Genomic DNA, 20,394 nt, shown 5'->3' with positions numbered 1-20,394 from the left:
AGCTCAGAGAAAGGAAGTGACTTACCCAGCATCACACAGTGTGGGCACATGGTAGGCACTCAATAAATATCTGTTCAACCCAAGAATGATACACACTAGTGTGACCCTACCAGGTAATTACAGCTGACATCAGATCTGATTGGTTGGTGCTCGTGTCATAGTTTTAGTAACACTCCAGGGCGAAAAAAATGAATGAATAATAAACAGAGAAAGCGAAGTTAGACTGTTCTTGGCTTTTGGCCCCTCTTCCTCTCTAATTCTAGTTCTGGTCTCCATAGGGCCTCTATGTGCAGGCGGGGCGGCTCTTGGCTGTGAAACTCGCAGATAGCCCAGGCCTCCTCTTGGGACTGAGGTTTGTCAACTGTCTGTTAGCCTCCTCAGTACCCGCAGGTACTGGCCAGCCTTTTTTTGGGCTGCATGGCACAATGTACATCAATCCTCATACATTAAAGGTTTGCGCTGCACTCCCATCCTGAGAAAATGTTTAGTTTGAGCTCCAAACCACCCATTTTCCTGTCAAGGAGCATTTATCCAGCGTTGTTCTTCCAGTTTTCATCTACCACAGGGGTGAGGAGAGTGGATCTGTGTTTGTCTGGGGTTTTACCCCCAACAACTTAAAAAGTGAAAAAAACAAAAGAAAGAAAATGACTACTTTGGATTTTAAGCATTTTTAGAAGCATGAATAACACAGTTAAGATTCTAACATCCTAAGATTCTAATATTGCTAACTAGATTTATACCGTAGAATTTTTTTTCTAAAATCAGTGAAATTGGAAATGTCATGCCATTTCAAATTCAGTACAATGAAGGTTAATAGTATACTATGACACTGTAAAAGCAAGATATATTGCTGCCAGCAGGATTGTCATTTTCACATAAGAAGGAAGCAGGAATTGGTGCCAGAATAACAGTACGTGCAATCCCAGCTACCATTTATTGAAGTTCACTTTACATGGTGGATTTCACCAGCATCTCACAATAGCCCCATCAGGTAGGTCCTTTCATCACCATTTTACAGATGAGAAATGAGGCTCAGACAGATCAAGTTAAGGAAACCTGCCAAAAAGTAGACCCAAAAGACAATTGAATGCAACATGAGAGAAAGATACGAAAATTAGAGAATCAATCTAGGACATCCAATATCCAACTAAGACAAGTTCTAGAAATAGAGAAAATAGAAAGGAAGATATTATGTGAGAAATAATGTACGATAATGTGTCAAAAATGAAGGACGAGTTTTCAGATTAAAAGGGCTCACAAAAGCCCAGCCCAGTAAATGGAAGAAGACGCATAAAAAAGCATATCATTGTTAAATGTTAAAACACTAAAGATCAAATGAAAACTTTCAGAGCTTACAGAAAAAAAAAGTTACATACAGAAAATCAATAGGGGATCGGACTTTTCAAAAGCAACACTAGAAGCAAAAACATGTTGGAAAAATGTTTTCAAAATTCTAAAAGGAAATTGTTTCTAATTAGGAATTCTTCACCGAGTGAAAATTTTAATCATGTATGAAGATATACTCAGACACAGAAGGGTTATATTAAAATTACCTCCCATGCAATCTTTCTAAGGAAGTCAGTGCAGGGTGTGGTCCAACAAAACTAGGGCATAAAGCAGGAAATAGGACAACCTGAGATCCAGGAAACAGAATCTAACAGAAGAGAAGCAAAGGGAATTCCCAGGATGACAGCTGAATGGCAGGCCTAGAGAGCAACCAATCCAGAATGGATTAGGATGGCAGCAAACTCCACGAAGGTTTGGAACTCATAGATTACCTAATATATTTGTATAGGCATTGTGTTTTGTGTATATATTACCTAATATATACCTAATATATTTACCAAATATATTTGACCATACTGAGTGGAATTTAATGGTTCTGTCAGAAAGTTTGGGGCTGAACTTATGACAGGTACAGAGAAAAATAAATCAAACCAAAAAAAGAGACAAACTGGGAAAAATAAAATAAGTACAGTTAATGGCACTCTACATGGATCAACTGTGAGCAATAATTATATGATATAATGTAAATATTGAATATTTTAACCAAAATACGTTGTATTTGTGGAAGAGAAGTGTGAGTGCATGTGTTGTGTGTGTTGGGGCATGTAAGAAAGCCAGTTTCTCATCTTCCATAGCAGGAATTTAGAAATTGATAATTTCTACACCTAAATAAAAGTAAAAATAGCATTAAGCATTAAGGTATTATTCAGAAGTAGAGTTATATACCAAAAGAAGCAGCTAAAAATATTTAAAAAGGAGTTTAAAACAACATCAATTTATTATCTCACACTTGTGTAGGTCCGAAGTCCAGCACAACATGCCTGAAGTCCGCTCAGGGTCTCATAAGGCAGAAAAGATAGGGTCGCCCAGCCTGGGCCCTTGTCTGGAGGTGCTAGAGGAGATGCTGCTTCCAGCCTCATTCAGGTGGTTGGCAGCATCCAGTTCCCTCTAACATCTTCTACAGGGCCTCTACCACCCTCAAGCCAGAGATAGCACTGAGTCCTTTCTGTGCGTTGAATCTCTCCTCCACTTGTGCCTCCAGTCAGAGAAATTTCTCTGCTTTTGAAGGCTCAAGGAATTAGACCAGGGGCACCCAGATAATCTTCCCAGTTTAAGGTCTGTAATCTTAATCACATCTGCAAAGTCCCTTTTGCTGCGTAAAGTAACATTTTCACAGGTTCCAGGGACTAGAGTGTGGACATATTTTCCGGGGGAAGGAATCGGGTGTCAGGAGGGGTGCGGTGGGGACCGCTGTTTTTTTATAAGCCCTGTGGTACTCTGACTTTTTAAATTATGTACGTTTTAATTTGATCAAATAAAAACCAAAAAGTTAAATTCAGTGACTAAATTTGTGAGAATTGAATTCAAATGGACTCCATTTTAGGCAATGTATCAAATGTAGTAATTATATAAGCAATTCATATTATATAAAGTCCGTTTTTGTTTCTAGGCAAAATGACATAAGATCTGCAAAGCATGTTAAGAAATATTTGTTAGGTACAACCATGGCTGGGCCTTTGTGAAAACTCTGATTTGGATGGACCACAGGGCTCATCCAGTACATCAATTCCTTTGTTCTTACCACTTTACTAAAGGGCCTGCTCCTCTGGTTATTTTTGGCAGTTACTGCTAATAGCTCACTCCTTCCTGTAGCAGGAGTAAGAGGTGACTGTAAACATACTCTCTAGATGTGTAAAACGGAAGTGACCATCTTAGTTTTGTTGGATGTCAGAATAGAGCTACTCTAGTCCAACCTCCTCAGTCCACAGGTGAGAACACTGATGCCGAGAGAGAGATAAGGGACCTGCCTATGTTATTGCTAGGGTTTGTAGCAAAGATTCTCGCTTCCAAATGAACTCCACAACTTATGGCCACTGTTACGAACCCTGGATGGAATGATAAATCACTAAGTCTAACATCTTCATTTTATAGTTGGGGAAGCAGACACAGACAGGAAGAGATACCCAGGGTCATTTGGAATTCCCTAATTCGAATCTAGGTTTCTTTCCCGTGTACAAAGTAGCCTCCTCCTGACTAACCACCTGATACTAAGCCAAATCTTTTTCACTTCTAAATTCCTAGTCCCTGGCACGTGGCTGGCACGCAGACGAACAAGTGCCAGAATGAATCTTAAGACACTGTAAAAGCTCACTTTGCAATTAAATGATTTAAATTCTCATAAACAGTCTTCCAGTTGATGGGCAATTTGGCAATAATTCAAAATAAGGCATTTCTTCTTTAGGTAGCTGCCTCCTTAGGACAAATAAATACACCACTGGCTGTATTATACAGGCTCTAAAGTCAGGCTGACTTGTTTTTCAATTCTGTCTCAGTCCCTTACTAGCTATGTGACCTTGCACACATAACTCAATCATTTTATGTTTGTTTATTCAACTGTAAAATTAAGATAATAATGCCTCCTATCTCATGAGACTCACATGGGGATTTAGTGAAATAACACATGTAACTTGGCACATAGTAGCCACTCAATAACTATCAATTTTCTCTTTTTACACAATGGTCTGCCTAATAAATGTCGAAAACTAGCAGTGAAATATTTTCCTGTTGCTAATGGTAAACTAGCAGTGTGACCATTAGGAAAGACAGTTAAAGGCCAAAGAACCTCCAGGAAGAAATTTTCTTGGGGATTTATGTGAAAAATATCTAGCACATCCAAATGTGAGTAAAACTCCTCTCTTGCTTAAAGTAAAAGCATGCCAAGAGTTAGCTACAGCAGTCACAAAAAAATTTATTGCTTGATCTAATCATTAGGGTTTAAAAGAAAAAAGTTCTCTTTTTTTTTTAAGATTGGCACCTGCGCTGTTGCCACTTTTTTTTTTCTTTTTTCTCCCCAAATTCCCCCAGTACATAGTTGTACATTTTTTTAGCTGTGGGTCCAGCCAGTTGTGGCATGTGGGACACCGCCTCAGCAGGGCCTGATGAGCGGTGCCATGTCCGTGCCCAGGATCCGAACCGGCCAAACCCTGGGCCACCAAAACGAGCGCGCAAACTTAAGCACTCGGCCATGGGGCCGGTCCTCTTGTTCTCTTGATTTCTTCTAAAACTACTAATATTCTGGTAGCATAATATGCTACTCATGTGAGCACAAAGTTGTGCTTTTGAAAAAGCAGGACTTCATGGAAATGACAAAATGGCAAATTCCTCTGGAAAGCAAATGTGCTTAGATCACTCTGGCTCATGTTTGTGGCTACAGGAATTTGTTTTCCATAGAGTTCATACAGATACACAACCTCAAGCGTCCTCAGTTAAGTGTTTTCTGTCATAATACTCAATGTTGATGTATTAAGAATCAGGAGGTTTGTTATTAAAAACAAAACTATACTTACTTGGAGAGGGATTTCCAGAATCTTCTTGGATCATTTTAGATAGTTACAGAGGTAACCTGGCCAAGATCATCATCCCCTACCCATACCCTAGTGTTTAGATCCTGTAAAGATTCAGGGTAATTAACAAATGTGCTTCGGCTAAAGACCTACTCCTAGAGCTCAACACAAATGAGAAAAACCCTTCATGACATTCAACCATTCTGCTGTAGTTACAGAAAATGTGAAACTACATCACTGTCTCTTAAGAGAACAGCTATGGAAAACTGATTTTCTTAGTCTCAAATCTAATCTGCTAATCTGATTAATTTGTAACCAGGGGTCCCCCATCACGTATACCATGACAGTCTCCCGAAGTATATTGCACTCTATTTTAAGCTAAATATTAGGAAAGACCAGTTCTCCATTTACCTTAATTATTATAACTACAATGTATCAAATACTTATGTCCCTTTAAGTACCGCTTGTAAATGCTGTACTAATATCAAACTAAGCGCATGCATTTATTAGAAAACACAGGCATACTGAGAACAGCAGGGAAGTTGGTGATAAGTGATTGTAAGAGAAAACAGCTGTCTTGGAATTTTTTCACATTTATTCTTTTAACTCCAGTTTCTTCCGCCACCCACTCCTCACAACACTTTCCCAAAAATAAGACCAAAGGAAAACATTCGGGTGACATACAAAAAGACAATATTTATTTTACTCAAGCTTTCCTATAAGAAGTTAAACAACTTTTGGCATTACCAAAAATGTTCTTAACATTGTTTCACAAATTCCTTCAGTGCCTAGATGAAGAAAAAATTTATCTGAATGAAAGAGTAAGAATGACCATTCCTACAGTGAGTTTACTTAGGTATGTAGAGAAAAAAATCCATATAGGCTAGACATAAAATAGTAATTAACCTACTAGCTTCCTACAAGTGATGGATATCCCACTGATGTGTTCAGGTCTCCAAGAGCTCCCAAGACCTGGGGATCACTTTTCAGCAATTATCAAACCACCACAGGTACTCCCATGATTCACTGCCCTCTTTTCCCTCAAGTATTTTACTGCTAAAAGAGGAGGATGGAAACAAAATACAATTTCCCCACTCCCAGGCTGCATGACTGTCAGCATCAAGAGTTCCTTGGGTAAGAGAATATCAAAGCATGCCCCCATTGCCAACTAAATAAAATAACAAGAAAAATGGCTTTGGGTGAGGCATTTAGGTGTTTTGCTTCCCAGAATTATAAGAGACCTGGCTAGGAAGTAATCTCATTCCTACACAGAAAAATGAAATATTCTTTCTAGAGAACAGTAGGACAAAGTGGAACATCCACGCCTGTCTCCCAGCCTCAATCTGACCCCAAAACTAAAAGCACAGGGAGGAAGCGCCTTGACATCTACCATCACTGAAAACCCCAATTTCCGCAGAAAAGCCAGGGCACAGCGCTCCTCCACCGCGGTCGGTGCAAGCAGGTTGCGGCTTTTGCCCAAACCTGTGAAGAGCAGGGATCTCTGATCTTTCCTCCCTTAACAGCAGGAATTCCAAGTAGCATCATCTGATTAATATGAATGGGTGAATGTCTGGAGAACTTGTGATATACAGTTAAGATCCTACCAGTAATCTGAGTCTATGTGTGTGAGGAAAGAAACACTGAAGGGGGGCTTCTCATTTCCATACTTCTTTAAATTTGGAGTAAGTAGGAGGAGCAGAGGGAATATATATATGGATATGTAGTGGGGATGGGTGAGAATGGAACCCTAGCGTAAGCAAAAAAAAAAAAAAAATACAAATGTTGGAGCCTTGGATGCTGGCTCTTGATATAAGACATGAAATCTATTAATAACCATTTGTGGCAGTAAGGGAAAAGAGGAATCCTAGAGCCCGTGTTATAAAAAGACACCACTATTCTTTTTTTTTCTTAAGCAAATAGCAAAGTTCTAAGTGAAGATAGTAACTCCTTTCTGTTTAGAAAACGCGTAGAGAAAAAGTAAATGCTGAAAACCTTCAAATAAATGCAGACTCACACAACAGCTACAAAATATGCAAGAATTAGTCATTGTTTCTTAGTCTACTCACACTTTACCTGAGATGCAAATTACTCCCTGCTCTCGAGGTACTCTGAGCAGATTTATATTCTAATTCCTAATGAAAGGGGAAAGACTACAACACAGGGAATAAGGGAGAGTGCAAAAGGGGACGTCAGTGTGGGAACTGGAAAGTCGAAAGGTCTGAGAAATGACTGGTGATAAAAAAGAAAGTGGTAAGAACTGAGGAGTCCCAACTAGTCCCTCCTTTGAGGGAGTCCGTGCCTCACACCCGGGGGCCTAGCACAATCTAGACACATAGTGAGTACTTGATCTGAGTAGCAGAGGTGAAGACAAAAACAATGCATCATTAGAGACTACAGTGGTTCAAACTCTAATACCCAATAAGTCATTCTGCCTCCACTGCCCTTAAAAGCCTGCAATGGCTTTGAAAGTTCTTGGTAAAGAAGCTGCCTCTGCTTTTTCTGTAGTTGTCATCATCAGGGCCAACACTGATGCCTGGGCCTTTCAAAGCAGAAGAAAACGCTGCTGAAGGGGATGCTGATTCTGGACTGTTAAAAGTTTAAATAGCCACAACCGTTACTCAATGGAATCCCAAACAACAGATAATAGATTTTATCAATTTTGCTTGCTAGATGTTCTCTGTGACTCAAGTTTGACATTAGCATTTGCACCCAAAATGAGTTCCCCCACAAATAAAATTTGTTGGTATTGTTCGACACAAAGAATACAAAGCAGACATAGATCCCTCAGGAAGTTGTCACAACTCTTGACAAGATTAACTCTCCTGCAATCACTTTTTGTTTTGTCCCCTAGTTTGAAGCCTTCACAAAAGATAGATACCTTTTATGATTCAACAAGAATGACTCTGCTCTCTTCTCCAAAGGGTTCATTATTTTTAGTTTTTTCGGTGCACGACTCAACATAAAGACCTGTGGCTCTTATGAGCTGCCTGTTTTTAAATGGTCCAGTAGTTTCCGTTTCCATTTGGCAAGTTCCCAGATAACAGATGGAGAGTGGGATGAATCTTCGCAAGGTCACACTGAAGGTTAAAATAAATTATCCCCATCACTGAGAGGCTCTCTTCAGGTTTTCTATCAGCACTACAGAGTCAGTTTCCTCTTTGGTTTGCTTCTCATAGATGTCATACTTCTTCCAGTGCTGGAAGGGAGGAAAACACAGAAACGATGACTCTTCTAAACAATGTTCTTTCCCTGAGTACTCACAGCCAATGCTTATTTTTAGGTTTGCGTGCACGGAACCATGACTGTATGTTTTCCTGTTTGTTTTTTTTTTTTTTTTTGACCTAAGAATCTTCATCTATTTGAACAGTTAATGAAACAAAACAATCAGGAATTAACATTAGAGGGGTGAAAGAATAGAATTGTTATAAGACATTTAATGACTATCTCGAGAGATAAACAAATTTGGACATCTTCAAAATTGGAAACAGTCTTTTGAAGAAGAATAAAAGGGTGGCCAATTTTTCTTACTTCAACCTTTATTTTCTTACTACTCAAATTTGACCATTATTCCCAAGATATAATAGGCTCAAAAAGTCAATAGCATTTAGGTGAAAGACAATATATAAAATGTCCCCAAACGTCTTAGTGCAGTTAAAATTTTGGAAAGACTCTGTATTAATAGCTTCATGGAACATCATTTGCTAGAACAGGGAATTATGCATAAGGTAAGTTCATCTCAAATTCAAATTTAAGTGTGTCTCTTACGGTGAAAGCCAATATCCTGGCCCTTGCCTTCTTTACTTATAAATCAAGGGAAAGGGTGAAACCTGAGCTCAGTCTTCTCATCTGTAAAATAAAGTTGTTAGACTAAACCAGGGGCCAGCAAACTGTGGTCTAAGGGCCAAATTCAGAAGGCTACCTGTTTTTTTAAATAAAGTTTTCGTGTTTTTTTTTTGAGGAAGATTAGCCCTGAGCTAACTACTGCCAATCCTCCTCTTTTTGCTGAGGAAGACAGGCCCTGAGCTAACATCCATGTCCATCTTCCTCTATTTTATATGTGGGATGACTACCACAGCATGGCTTTGGCTAAGCGGTGCCATGTCCGCACCCGGTATCCGAACCAGTGAACACCAGGCTGCCGAGAAGCGGAGCGTGCACACTTAACCACTGCACCACCAGGCCAGCCCTTAAATAAAGTTTTATTGGAACACAACCATGCCCATTTGTTTGTGTATTGTCTACGGCTGTTTTCCTGCTATAAGAGCAGAGTTGAGTCGCTATGACAAAGATGAATAGCTTGCTAAGCCAAAATTATTTACTATCTGACCCTTTACAGAAAAAGTTTGTCAACCCCTGCACTAGGTTATTTCTAAGCTCCTTTTCTGCTCTGAAGTTTTATGGTTCTATAAGCTTAGGAAAGGAAACAGAAAAGAGAAAAACAGAAACACGAGCAACAATGACTCTTCAGTTGCCTCAGGTTGTGCAATTGGAGATGGACTGAGCAAGTCAGGAGCATCCAGTCTTAGCATATGGAGGGATGAGTTGGGAAACACTGCTTGAAATAGCAAAATCATTCTAAATAAATTATATAACCCTGATGCTCCTAGTGGAATGGCTAAAATAAAAAATACTGACAATTCCAAGTGCTGACAAAGATACAAAATGATTGGATCCCTCAAATATTGTTGGTGGAAACATAAAATAGTACAGCCACTATGGAAAACAGTCTGACAGTTTCTTATAAAATGAAATATACACTTAGCACAGGACCTAGAAATCCCACTCCCAGGTATTTACCCAAGAGAAATGAAAACATATGTCCAAACAAAGACCTCTACATGAATGTTTATGAGAGCTTTATTCATAAAAGCCAAAAATTGGAAACAATCCCAACGTCCTTGAACCACTGAATGGTTAAATAAACTGTGGTACAGCCATAGCATAGAATACTGCTCAGCAATAAAAAGAAGTGAATTACTGACACATGCAACAACATGGATGGCTCTTAAGTGCATTATGCTAAGGAGAAGGAGCCAGACTCAAAAAGTCTATGTACTGTATGATTCCATTTATATGACGTTCCGGAAAAGGCAAAATCTGAGGGACAGAAAACAGATCAGTGGTTGCAAGGGTATAGGGTCAGGGGAGGACGGGCTTGACTGTGAGGGGAACTTTCTGGGGTATGATGGAAATGTTCTATATCTTGCTTGAAGTGGTGGCTACAAAACTGCATACATTTGCTAACACTCTTCTATCTGTACACTTCAAAAGAGTACATTTAACTGTACATAAGTCAAATCAAAAAACCTGATTGTTAAAAATGTGAAATACAAAGATGTCTAATAAAAAACAATCTGAAAAAATTTTATAACTTTGAAAAAATGGCATATTCAATAAATGGCACTAAGACGACTGGCTAACCATTTGAAAAATAAAGTTAAACCCTGCTTCACAGCCTACATCGCTAAATTCCCTATGGACTAAAGACCTAAACGTAAAAACAAAATCAAATAAGCACTAGAAAAATATATTGTGCAACAATTACATAAATCTGAAGCAGGAAAGGGCTTTCTACACATAAAAAATAAAGGAAGATTTGACTGCATAAAAAATAAAACAAATTCGTACATCATTAATCATCCTAAATACAACACAAAAGCAAACATAGATGACAGGCCAAAGGATTAATATGTGAGGTATAAAGACAGCTTTATAAGCCACTAAGGAAAAGATGAACATGGCAGGGAAAACATGGACAATGAACAAGAATTTCACAAAAAGAATAAATTCAAGCCAATGAACATAAGAAAAAAATATAAAAGTTGATATGTAAAATAAAAACAAGATGCCCTTTTCTCATCTATTGTCAAGAATTGTTTTTAAAACTAGATATACTTATTCTGGCAAAAGCGTGGCAAAACAACCACTCAGACATGCTGTTGGTAGGTATATAAGTTCGTATAACCTCGTTGTAATCTATGCTTCCTGTGAAAAATTGAACTGTATATATTATAATGCCCCATTTCCTTAATACGAAGGAATCATACCCTATATATGTAAGCAGGGTGCTTAATTTAACAGTGTATATTATATCTTTTTATACATCAGTAAATTAGATCTACCTCATTTTCTTTAACCTCTGCATAATATTTCATTGCATGAATGCACCATAACTTACTTAACCAATATCCTTAATAGATATTTAACTTGTATATCCTTTCTGGATGACAATTTGTCAATATCAATCAGAGTTTAAAATGCATTTAATCTCCTTTGATCCAGCAATCTTACTTATAACATTTTATCCCAAGAAAGTAATAAAATATATATGCTAATATTTGCTGTGAAATGCTATCTATAATAATGAAATTTAGAATTCATCTAAATGCCCAACAAAAGAGACTTGGTTAAGTACATGATGATATAGTCACACAGTGGAAAACTATTTAGCCACTCAAAAGTATATTATAGGACCAGGGTTAGCAAACTGCTTCTGTAAATGGCCAGATGATAAATATTTGCAGCTTTGAGGGTCATACAGACTCTGTCCCAATAACTCAACTCTGCCGCTGTAGCGTGAAAGCAGCCGTAGATAATATGTAAATGAACAGGCGTGGCTGTGCTCCAACAAGACTTCCTTCATGGACACTGAAACTTGAACTTCACATCATTCTCATGTGCCATGACATAATACTCATCTTTAGATTTTTTTTCAACTATCTAAAAGTATAAAAACCATGCTTAGCTTGCAGGCTGCACACAAACAAGTGGCAGGCAGGATTTGGCCCATGGTCTGGAGTTTACAGTGAACTCCTGGGAGGAAGGAGATGGTTGACAGCACGGTTTTTGCATCTCCCCAAATGCCTCCATAAAAAACACAAGTAGGAAAGCAAAACCAAAACCCACAGATACAATCTACAACAAAACCAGATGAAAATTACTTCCGCGACGAACCTTGAAACATGAGTGGGTGGGGACAAAGTAGAAGTAGCTACAAGACCAGAATGGTATCAGCTGCGGCAGGCTATCGAGAGGGAATCAGCAGGGCACCTGATAGACCTAGGAACTCTAAAATAACTCGCTCAAAGCTCAGCAAGATAATCTATGAACAAGAGCAGAGATTGGCGGGGGTGTGCACGTTCGAATGGCAACTGAATGCAAGGAGTCCATGGTACAGCCTGGGAGCCACCTGGGCCCCAGGAACTTTCAAAACCACCCAAAGCTCCCTTACAGGGCAAAGGCCCACTCTGAGGAGAAATTGGTGGGAATAGACTGCACATTGGCCAGGACAGGGACAAGACAGACAAAATAGAAAGTCTAGATGAAAGGCGAGGATGCGGACAGGCAGGGCCAGAAGATTTCAGAAAGGAATTCATTATAATTTTGAACAACTCTCAAAAGCAATAGAAGATGGAACTGTAGAGCCATGAAATTAGAAAAAACCTACCCCAAATCAAGCCTCCTTCTAAAACTTCAGGGAAACTAGTTTCATGTAAAAATAAGCAGCAGAATACTATCTTTACAGAATTAAAACATGCCAGAAAGAGATGTTCACAAAAATAGATGAAAATTATAATCTAATATTTCAAAACTAGCTAAAATATATTTAGAAAAAGTTACATGATATGAAAAATGTACATGCTATGGAAGAATATAAAAATTTGGAATAAGAACAACTCAGAAAGGACATGACAAAACTCTGGAAAGAATTAGAAGTAAGATAAAATAATCATTTCAGAAATGAAGACTAAGCCAGAAGGAACACACAGGCAAACAAACACAACAGATAATACCTTAAGAGAAACAGAAGATGAAAAGGAGGATTTTTTTAATCAAAAAGAAACTAAGGTGGGGCCTGCTTGGTGGCATAGTGGTTAAATTCACGTGCTCTGCTTTGGTGGCCGGGGGTTCACAGGTTTGGATCCTGGGTGCGGACCTAAACTGCTCATCAAGCCATGCTGTGGCAGTATCCCACACAAAATAGAGGAGGATTGGCACAGACGTTAGCCCAGTGACAATCTTCCTCAAGCAAAAAGAGGAAGATTGGCAACAGATGTTAGCTTAGGGCCAATCTTACTCACACACACACAAAAAAAAGAAGGAAAGAAAGAAATGAAGGTGAATGAAAATTATTCAAGAGGATGTGACAAACATAGAAGACAGTCAAACAAAACAAGGGAAGAGAATAACAAAGAATGACCAATAACACCAAGACATATTCTGGTAAAATTACTGGACTTTTGAAGAAAAAAAATCTTTTGACAACCAGGCAGAAAAGACCAAGTGTTTAACACAGAAAGAAAATTACATTGTCAGCAGACTTTGACAACATTTTATGCCAGAAGAAAACAGATGACGTATTTAAGATACCCAAGGCAAGAACATGTGAGCCAGACACTTTATATCTAGCTAAAACGACCGTCAATTATTAATGCAGCAAACTCCATCAACGTGTAAATAATTCAGGGAATGCTGGTCCCATGAATCCTTCTTGAGAAAACTTTCAGCGTTACAAACAACCAAAATGGCTGGAGAGACACTGACATAAAGACCAGTAGTGAGTATCAGATAAACACCCACACGGAATGAAGACTAAATGAGGGCTCTAAAGGAGACACGATCCTACAGAATGGCCTTACGCACTGACGGTGTAGACGCTGGACAACTCTAAAAATGGGGAGACTGGGGAGAACATATAGAAAAATTGCTATTTTCAATAATCATTAAGAAATATTTTATAATTTATCAAAAGTTCAGGAATTCCTTTAGTTCCACCTGTTTCTTTCCTATCTGTTAAATTTAAATAAAACTAAACATGAGCATTTTATTAAAACATGTAACAGAATTATGACTGGTTAAAAGTGTGGACTGAAGAATCAGGATGCCCGGGTTCAGATCCCAGCTCTGACACTTGCCAGTTACGTTTAGATCCTGGATCTGCTGGGTACCAGCAGGGTAACCTTGAGCAAGTTACACACAACCCCTTCGGTGCCTCATTTTCTTCATCTGTTTGAAGGAGATAATATCCACTGCAGGATGACGACAGATTAATGAGGGAAGTGCTTAGAAAAGTGTCTGACACATAGTAAAAGTTCAGTAAGTCAGAACTATTATTGTTGTTGTTATTGCTATTATTCCATTTACCAATAAAAGTATTTCCATTTCTCTATGTTGTTGAAGTAGCAGTAAATATGGGTATGTCTGGGTGACAGTATTAAGAATGATTTCATTTTTCTCTTTCAATTATCTGTATTTCTAATTTTTCTACAATACATACATATTGCTTTTAAAAGAAAAAATATTTTAAGTTTTAAAAATGCACCCTGAACATTACACTTTCATTGGTTTCTGGTCATGAGATCCATTGCTTAGCTGTGCCTTTTTCATTTCTAAAACTTGGATTACTCTCATTTTCACCCATCTAGCATCAGGGCCTTTTCCTGAGCGCTGCTTCTTTGTAAGGTAAAAGGAACGAATGCAAAAGGTCTGACCTGTTATTCAATTTTGTGAATTATACATCAGTGTAATTTTAAAATTACTTGTAGAAAAAAATAATAAATCCACAAAACTACCAGTCCATAATTCAATTCTTACACTGCCAATTTTGTAAACAAAGTAGTCAACAATAGAATAATGGCCAGAGATGAAAAACATCATAAATGAAAAAAGTCAGTGTTTAGGAAGCTAACACAACTGGCTTTTAGTTGTTAGTCATCTAATCCCAGCAAAACAGTGTGTTACACGGCTTTTATATTTTAAAGAAATAAACAAATTTCATAGTCTAATGGAACATCAAGTCTCAATTTAGGAGTACTTTCAAGACTTGGTTATCTCCCACAGTGAGCTTTCCGTGCAAGTGAAGCGGGTCCCACGCACCGAAGCACCATGGGAAACAATGGCCTGTTGTATACAAGGAGACAGGTGACATGGCCCGGTTTTCTTCAGATCAACCTTCACAAGAGAAAGTTGTACAGCGGGAATGGTAGATTCTCATGCCCTAAAATCATTGCACCTTTAAGAAGAACTAGTCGAATGTGGTGTGGAGGGGCCTAATTTGGTATCATTTAGGTGGCTGTTAACCCAAATCCCTGACTTTCAAGAGGGATAATTAAAGGGAAAGAATTAAACACGTACCTGCCTTTCCAGCAGAAACTGAATTTCAGAACAACCAAAGAGCCTCGCGGATGCCTGAAAGCAGTGCTTTATAGAAAAGTGCTGGCTCATCAATGTAGATTAAATGGTACATGAAAAAAATCATTTCACAGCCCCTCTTGAAATTACTGGTTCTTACAAGGATACCAACTGGCATAAAAAGCAGTAGCTGAAGCGCTGACAGGGTGCTAACATAGCACCACACAGATTATTTTCAGGTGGCAAGGGGGGGAATAAGTGTAGATGGCAGAAGGGGACACGCTGTTATCACCTTAAATACAGTGGTCAATCTTAGCCTCACTAATGGTGGGACAACTGGGTATCATCTGACTCCTGACAACTGAAACAGTTGGAAAGGTTTAAATATGGACTGAGTATTAGAGGATATTAAGGAATTAATAATTTTTAAAGTGCAGTCATGCTATTTTTGCTATGTAAGAAAGTATTCTTAGTTTTTAAAGATAATACTGAAGTAAAAAAAAAAAATCAGCAGTATTTGGAAGTCAACTCCAAGTTAAAAAGCTGCTTTCCAATCAGGAATGCAAAATAGGCACAGGAATGAAAACATAATTGGTTTCTAAGAAGTGGGGGGAGACTAGATAATTTTTTATGGTGCAGAAGAAATGCAGATACAGAGGAGAAGCAATTCCCTCTGCACAGCACCCCCCCTCTAACCCACTGCCAAATCTGGGCAGCAGCCCAATTAGTCACAAAGAAAAGGCAAGCAGCGGAGCAACAGGGAGAAACGCTGTTGGCCAAAATGTTACTACAGTGATGAACAAAACAGGGTCCAAACACTAGAAACCTTAAGGAAAACTATACAGAAGATTGAATTTCTTTGTGGCCACACCTGAATAAGTTCTTTTTTTTTTAAAGATTGGCACCTAGGCTAACAACTGTTGCCAATCTTCCTTTTTTTTTTTAAAGATTGGCACCTGGGCTAACAACTGTTGCCAATCTTTTTTTCTTTTCTGCTTTATCTCCCCAAACCCCCCCTGTACATAGTTGTATATCTTAGTCGCAGGTCCTTCTAGTTGTGGGATGTGGGACGCCGCCTCAACGTGGCCTGACGAGCGGTGCCATGTCGGAGCCCAGGATCCGAAGCCCGGGCCAGCGCAGCGGAGCGCGTGAACTTAACCACTCTGCCACGGAGCCAGCCCTAAATAAGTTCTTTTAAAAACCACTATTGATGGTGTAGTGTGGAAGAAGAAAGTGTTTAGAAAGGGCATGGATTATTTCTTTGGACTAGGAGTCAGTAACTTTGGGTTACAATGGCTTCTGGTTCAGGTTCTGCAATTACCTCTCGCTGTGGTAGTCGTTGAGAAATTTCTCTGTGGCCCCCAATGTTCCCATCTCTAAAGTGACGGGGTAGGATGAGAATCTACAGGGTTTTTTTGTTTGTTTTTTTCTTTTTTTCAATTTTATTTTTCCTTTTTCTCCCCAAAGTCCCGTGGTACATAGTTGTATATTTTCAGTTGTGGGTTCTTCTAGTTGTGGCATGTGGGACGCCACCTCAGCATGGCCTGATGAGTGGTGCCATGTCCGCGCCCAGGATCCAAACCAGCGAACCCTGGGTCACCGAAGCAGAGTGCGTGAACTTAACCACTCTGCCACGGGGCCGGCCCTAGAGTTTTTAAGATGTATAATCAAAGATAAATAATTAAACATGTAAAAATCCACCTCATTAGATGACCTCTAGGGCCATGTTCATTAAATAATTCGATGGTTCTAGGAATAAAAAGTTAGCCTTTCTGTTGCATATGCAGTTCAATTTGTAAGGATTTCTGTCATGTAGAGAAAGAGGATTATTCATTTGGTTAAATGCAAACATGAAAATTTGTTCTATTACCCTTTCCCCTGTCTGGCATTTTTATTATACTTTTAGTTTTAAACACTGATTTTATTTAATGGTCTGCAACCACTACAAACAAAAACATCTTACACTTTCAGTGGTCCATTGTGTCAGTGTGTCCGCCTCACTAAATTACAGAATTATCTGACTCATCGGGACAACATATTATCCTCCAGACAGCAAATTGAAAAAAAGCAATTTTCCCATCTCTGAGAAAGATAATTGATCTGATTTTGCTGTGAATGTTACCATCATTCACTCTATCACCCAGGCTTGAAACCTTAAAATTATTTTTTACTTTCCCCACCTTTCATCGCCCACACAGAGTCACCAAGTCGTAATGAGTTTCCTTCAATAATGTCTCTTGCATCAATCTCTGCTACCACCCAAGTTCAAGTCCCTATTATCTCTCAGACCTGGATGACCACAACATTCTCTCTTCCCTTAATGACTTGTACAGGGGTTCTTTTTATCATAAAAGCAATACAGGCTTATTATAGGCAATTTGAAAATCTCGGTAAGGTAGAAAGAGAATAATATCAATTATCCCCAATCTTTCTGCCCAGAGATAATCATTTGACTCATTTCCTTCCACTCGTTATTCTATGTATAGATTAAGGCATTTTTTTAAATTAAGATTATAATATACTACACATTTATGTTTCTTACTTTTATAACATGAATATTTTGCTATGACATTAAATGCTTTGAAAATCTATCTTTTTTAAACCATCCTTGAGCCACTGTTGGATTATTCCCGCAAAATAGATGACTAAAAGTACAATCACAAGATTAATGATTCTTGTTATATTTTACCAAGCTGCCCCCCAGAAAGACTGAATACCATTTTACAGGCCCATGAGCAGTGCAGGAAAAGTGCCAGTTCCCCACCCACTTGTTAACACTGGGTACTATTACTTTTTTAGGAACTTATTAGGCTGGAAATTTATATCTCATCAATGCTTTGGCTGTATGTTTTATATATATTAGTGAGTCCAAACATGTTTGCACAGATACTGGGCATTTGTGTCACAGCACTTTCACTAGTCTTCATTCTGCTAAGATGGCGAGCCACTTCAAATGTCTTTCAAGAGTCTGGCATGTTAGGTCAATGTGTGAAACCACAGTGGGAACTGGAAATGGCAGGGCCTGAGATGAACTGGTAGAGTGTGTGTCCTGGTTAGGATTCCAAGTTGAAAAATTTTAAATATCTCACACTGGACAAACAAAACACCTACGGGGCAAATTCAGGGCGAGGGTCCCAGTTTGCTACCAAGCTAGTGCCTCCCCTCTCTAATCCATTCCCTCCAGATTGTTGTCAGAAAGATATCCTAGTATCTTTCCATATAAGGCCAAGCATAATGTGACTCTAAATATTTTCCTCATAACTCACTATCCCAACCTTCTACTGCTATCATACAGAACTCTTTGAAGGTGGTGAGGTTCTTGAGGACAAGCATCCTATCTTACAAGAGGCAATGTGGCACAGTGGAAAGAGAGAGAGAACTCTGGAATCAGACAGTCCTGGGTCAAATCGAACCTAACTACCTACTAGCTGTGTGACCTCACTAAAGTGACTTAACCTCACTGAGGCTCCATTTCCTCATCTATAAAATGGTACTAACAGCACCTGCACCACAGGCAGGTTATGAAGATTCAATCAGGGAATATAAGCAAAGAGCTTAATATGGTATGTACACATAGCAGACTTTCAAAAACTGGTTAGAGTTGTTAGAATATTTGCACAATTCCCAGCCTCCAGCATCCACCACAGTAGCTGGTGAAATGAAGAAAGAGACACTGGTAATCCAAAGGAAAATATCTGTAACAGGGATTTTCGAAGTGTGGTCCACAAACTATCCTGCCAGGACAGGAATCACCTGTGGGCTCCGGTTAAATATGCAGATTCCTGGGACTCATCGCAGACCTGCTGACTCAGAATCTCCGGAGGGAGGGCCCAGGCTTCTACATTCTTACAAGCATTCCAGTTGATTGTCACTCAGCTAAAGTTGAAGAATCACTGGTTGCCATAGTCACCTCAGTGTACAATCCCCTTATCAGGTGCCTGACTTCTGGACCCAGCTGCCGAGTGGTACCCTATCCCCAGGGTCTGGCAGAGTTACCCACTGTCTGTGACCATGACTTGGTGAAAAAGTGATCCAGATGAATGCTCCTCTGACAGCACATCGGCCTCCCCGTCTTCCTTCCCTAACCGCATATCATCACTGCCAGTGTGAATCACTCGTTATTACAAGAATTGTTTGGGGATTAAAGATAAATGGAAAGTATTTAGTAATACTAATCACTAACTTACTGAACACCTATAAAGTGCCAAGCATGCTCAGCAGTCTTTATGTACAGTCATGTGTCAATGAATGACGGGGACACGTTCTGAGAGATGCGTCCTTAGGTGATTTTGTCATTGTGCGAACATCACAGAGTGTACTTACACAAACCTAGATTGTATAGCCTACTACACACCCAGGCTACATGGTACTATGTTGGGACCATCATCGTACATGCGGTCCATCATTGACCGAAACGTCATTATGTGGTGCATGACTATTAAATTAACTTAATCCAACATAACAACACTATGAGGCTGGTGTTATCATTACCTCCACTTTACAAATGGGAAAACTGAGGCAGAGAGAGAGAGGTTAAGGAAGTTACCTAAGGTCAAACAGATGGTAAATGACACAGCAGAGATTTGAATCCAGACAATCTGACTCCAGAGTGCAGGCTATTATCTGCTATGCTGTACTGCTTCCCTCAATTAACTGCCCTATGCCTGTTAGTACTAATTTAAGATATATACAATAATATTGATATTTATTTCATTTAGTGTCTTTATTATTTTATTTGGGTGAATGTATTTATCAGAGAAACTTCAAACTCTTTCATTCTCATACGGTCTTAGGTTTTCCAGCCATAAATTCCAGCAGGAGAGTCTGCAGCAAACGAACTCTAACAGTGGGGTCTGCGCTAGTTCCCCATCTTGGGAGGCCAGCTTTCCAGGCAGTAGCACGAACAAAATCTATTTCAATTGTTTACCCCATCTTTATCTTTCTCCAAATCAAGTTTACAAATTATCCAAGAGTCAGAAGCCCCGCCTATTGGGCTAGCTGCATAAAGGAGGCTCCTCCCCCTGCATGTTTGGATCAAATATGTTCCCTACCCCAGGGAGAGAGTGAAGCCCAGTGATGGGAGATGGGCAAAGTATTCTGGAGACTTCTTAGGTGGTACGCTTGGCCTGAGATATATTTTAAATCAGCTCGTCTTTAATCTTTTAGATAAAAAGTACTTTAAAATAATCAATTTAGAAATGAAATTCTGACACATGCTACAACTTGGATGAACCTCAAAAACATCATGCTAAGTGAAAGAAGCCAGACACAAAAGGACAGATATTGTAGGATTCCACTTATATGAGGTACCCAGAATAGGCAAATTCAGAGACACAAAGTAGAACAGATGTTACCAGGGGCTGGGGGCCATGAGGAGTTCTTGTTTAAAGGGCAGTTTCTGTTTGGGATGATG

General features: G+C 39.1%; 1 protein-coding gene across 1 annotated transcript in view; it reads right to left on the bottom strand.

Moving 5' to 3' along the window:
- Positions 1–5,526: 5,526 nt before the first annotated feature.
- Positions 5,527–20,394, bottom strand: part of IL13RA1 (interleukin 13 receptor subunit alpha 1) — a 53,174-nt gene continuing 38,306 nt past the window's right edge. Inside the window, exon 11 of the mRNA XM_023634258.2 lies at positions 5,527–8,046. Within this exon, the coding sequence (XP_023490026.1) occupies positions 7,954–8,046 (93 nt within the window). The 3' untranslated portion in view covers positions 5,527–7,953. The remainder of the gene's footprint in view (positions 8,047–20,394) is intronic.

The sequence above is a fragment of the Equus caballus genome, chromosome X (genome assembly GCF_041296265.1).
Source record: "Equus caballus isolate H_3958 breed thoroughbred chromosome X, TB-T2T, whole genome shotgun sequence".
Lineage (NCBI taxonomy): Eukaryota > Metazoa > Chordata > Mammalia > Perissodactyla > Equidae > Equus > Equus caballus.
The sequence above is the reverse complement of the archived record's forward strand: the minus strand, read 5'-3'. Positions and strand labels throughout refer to the sequence as shown.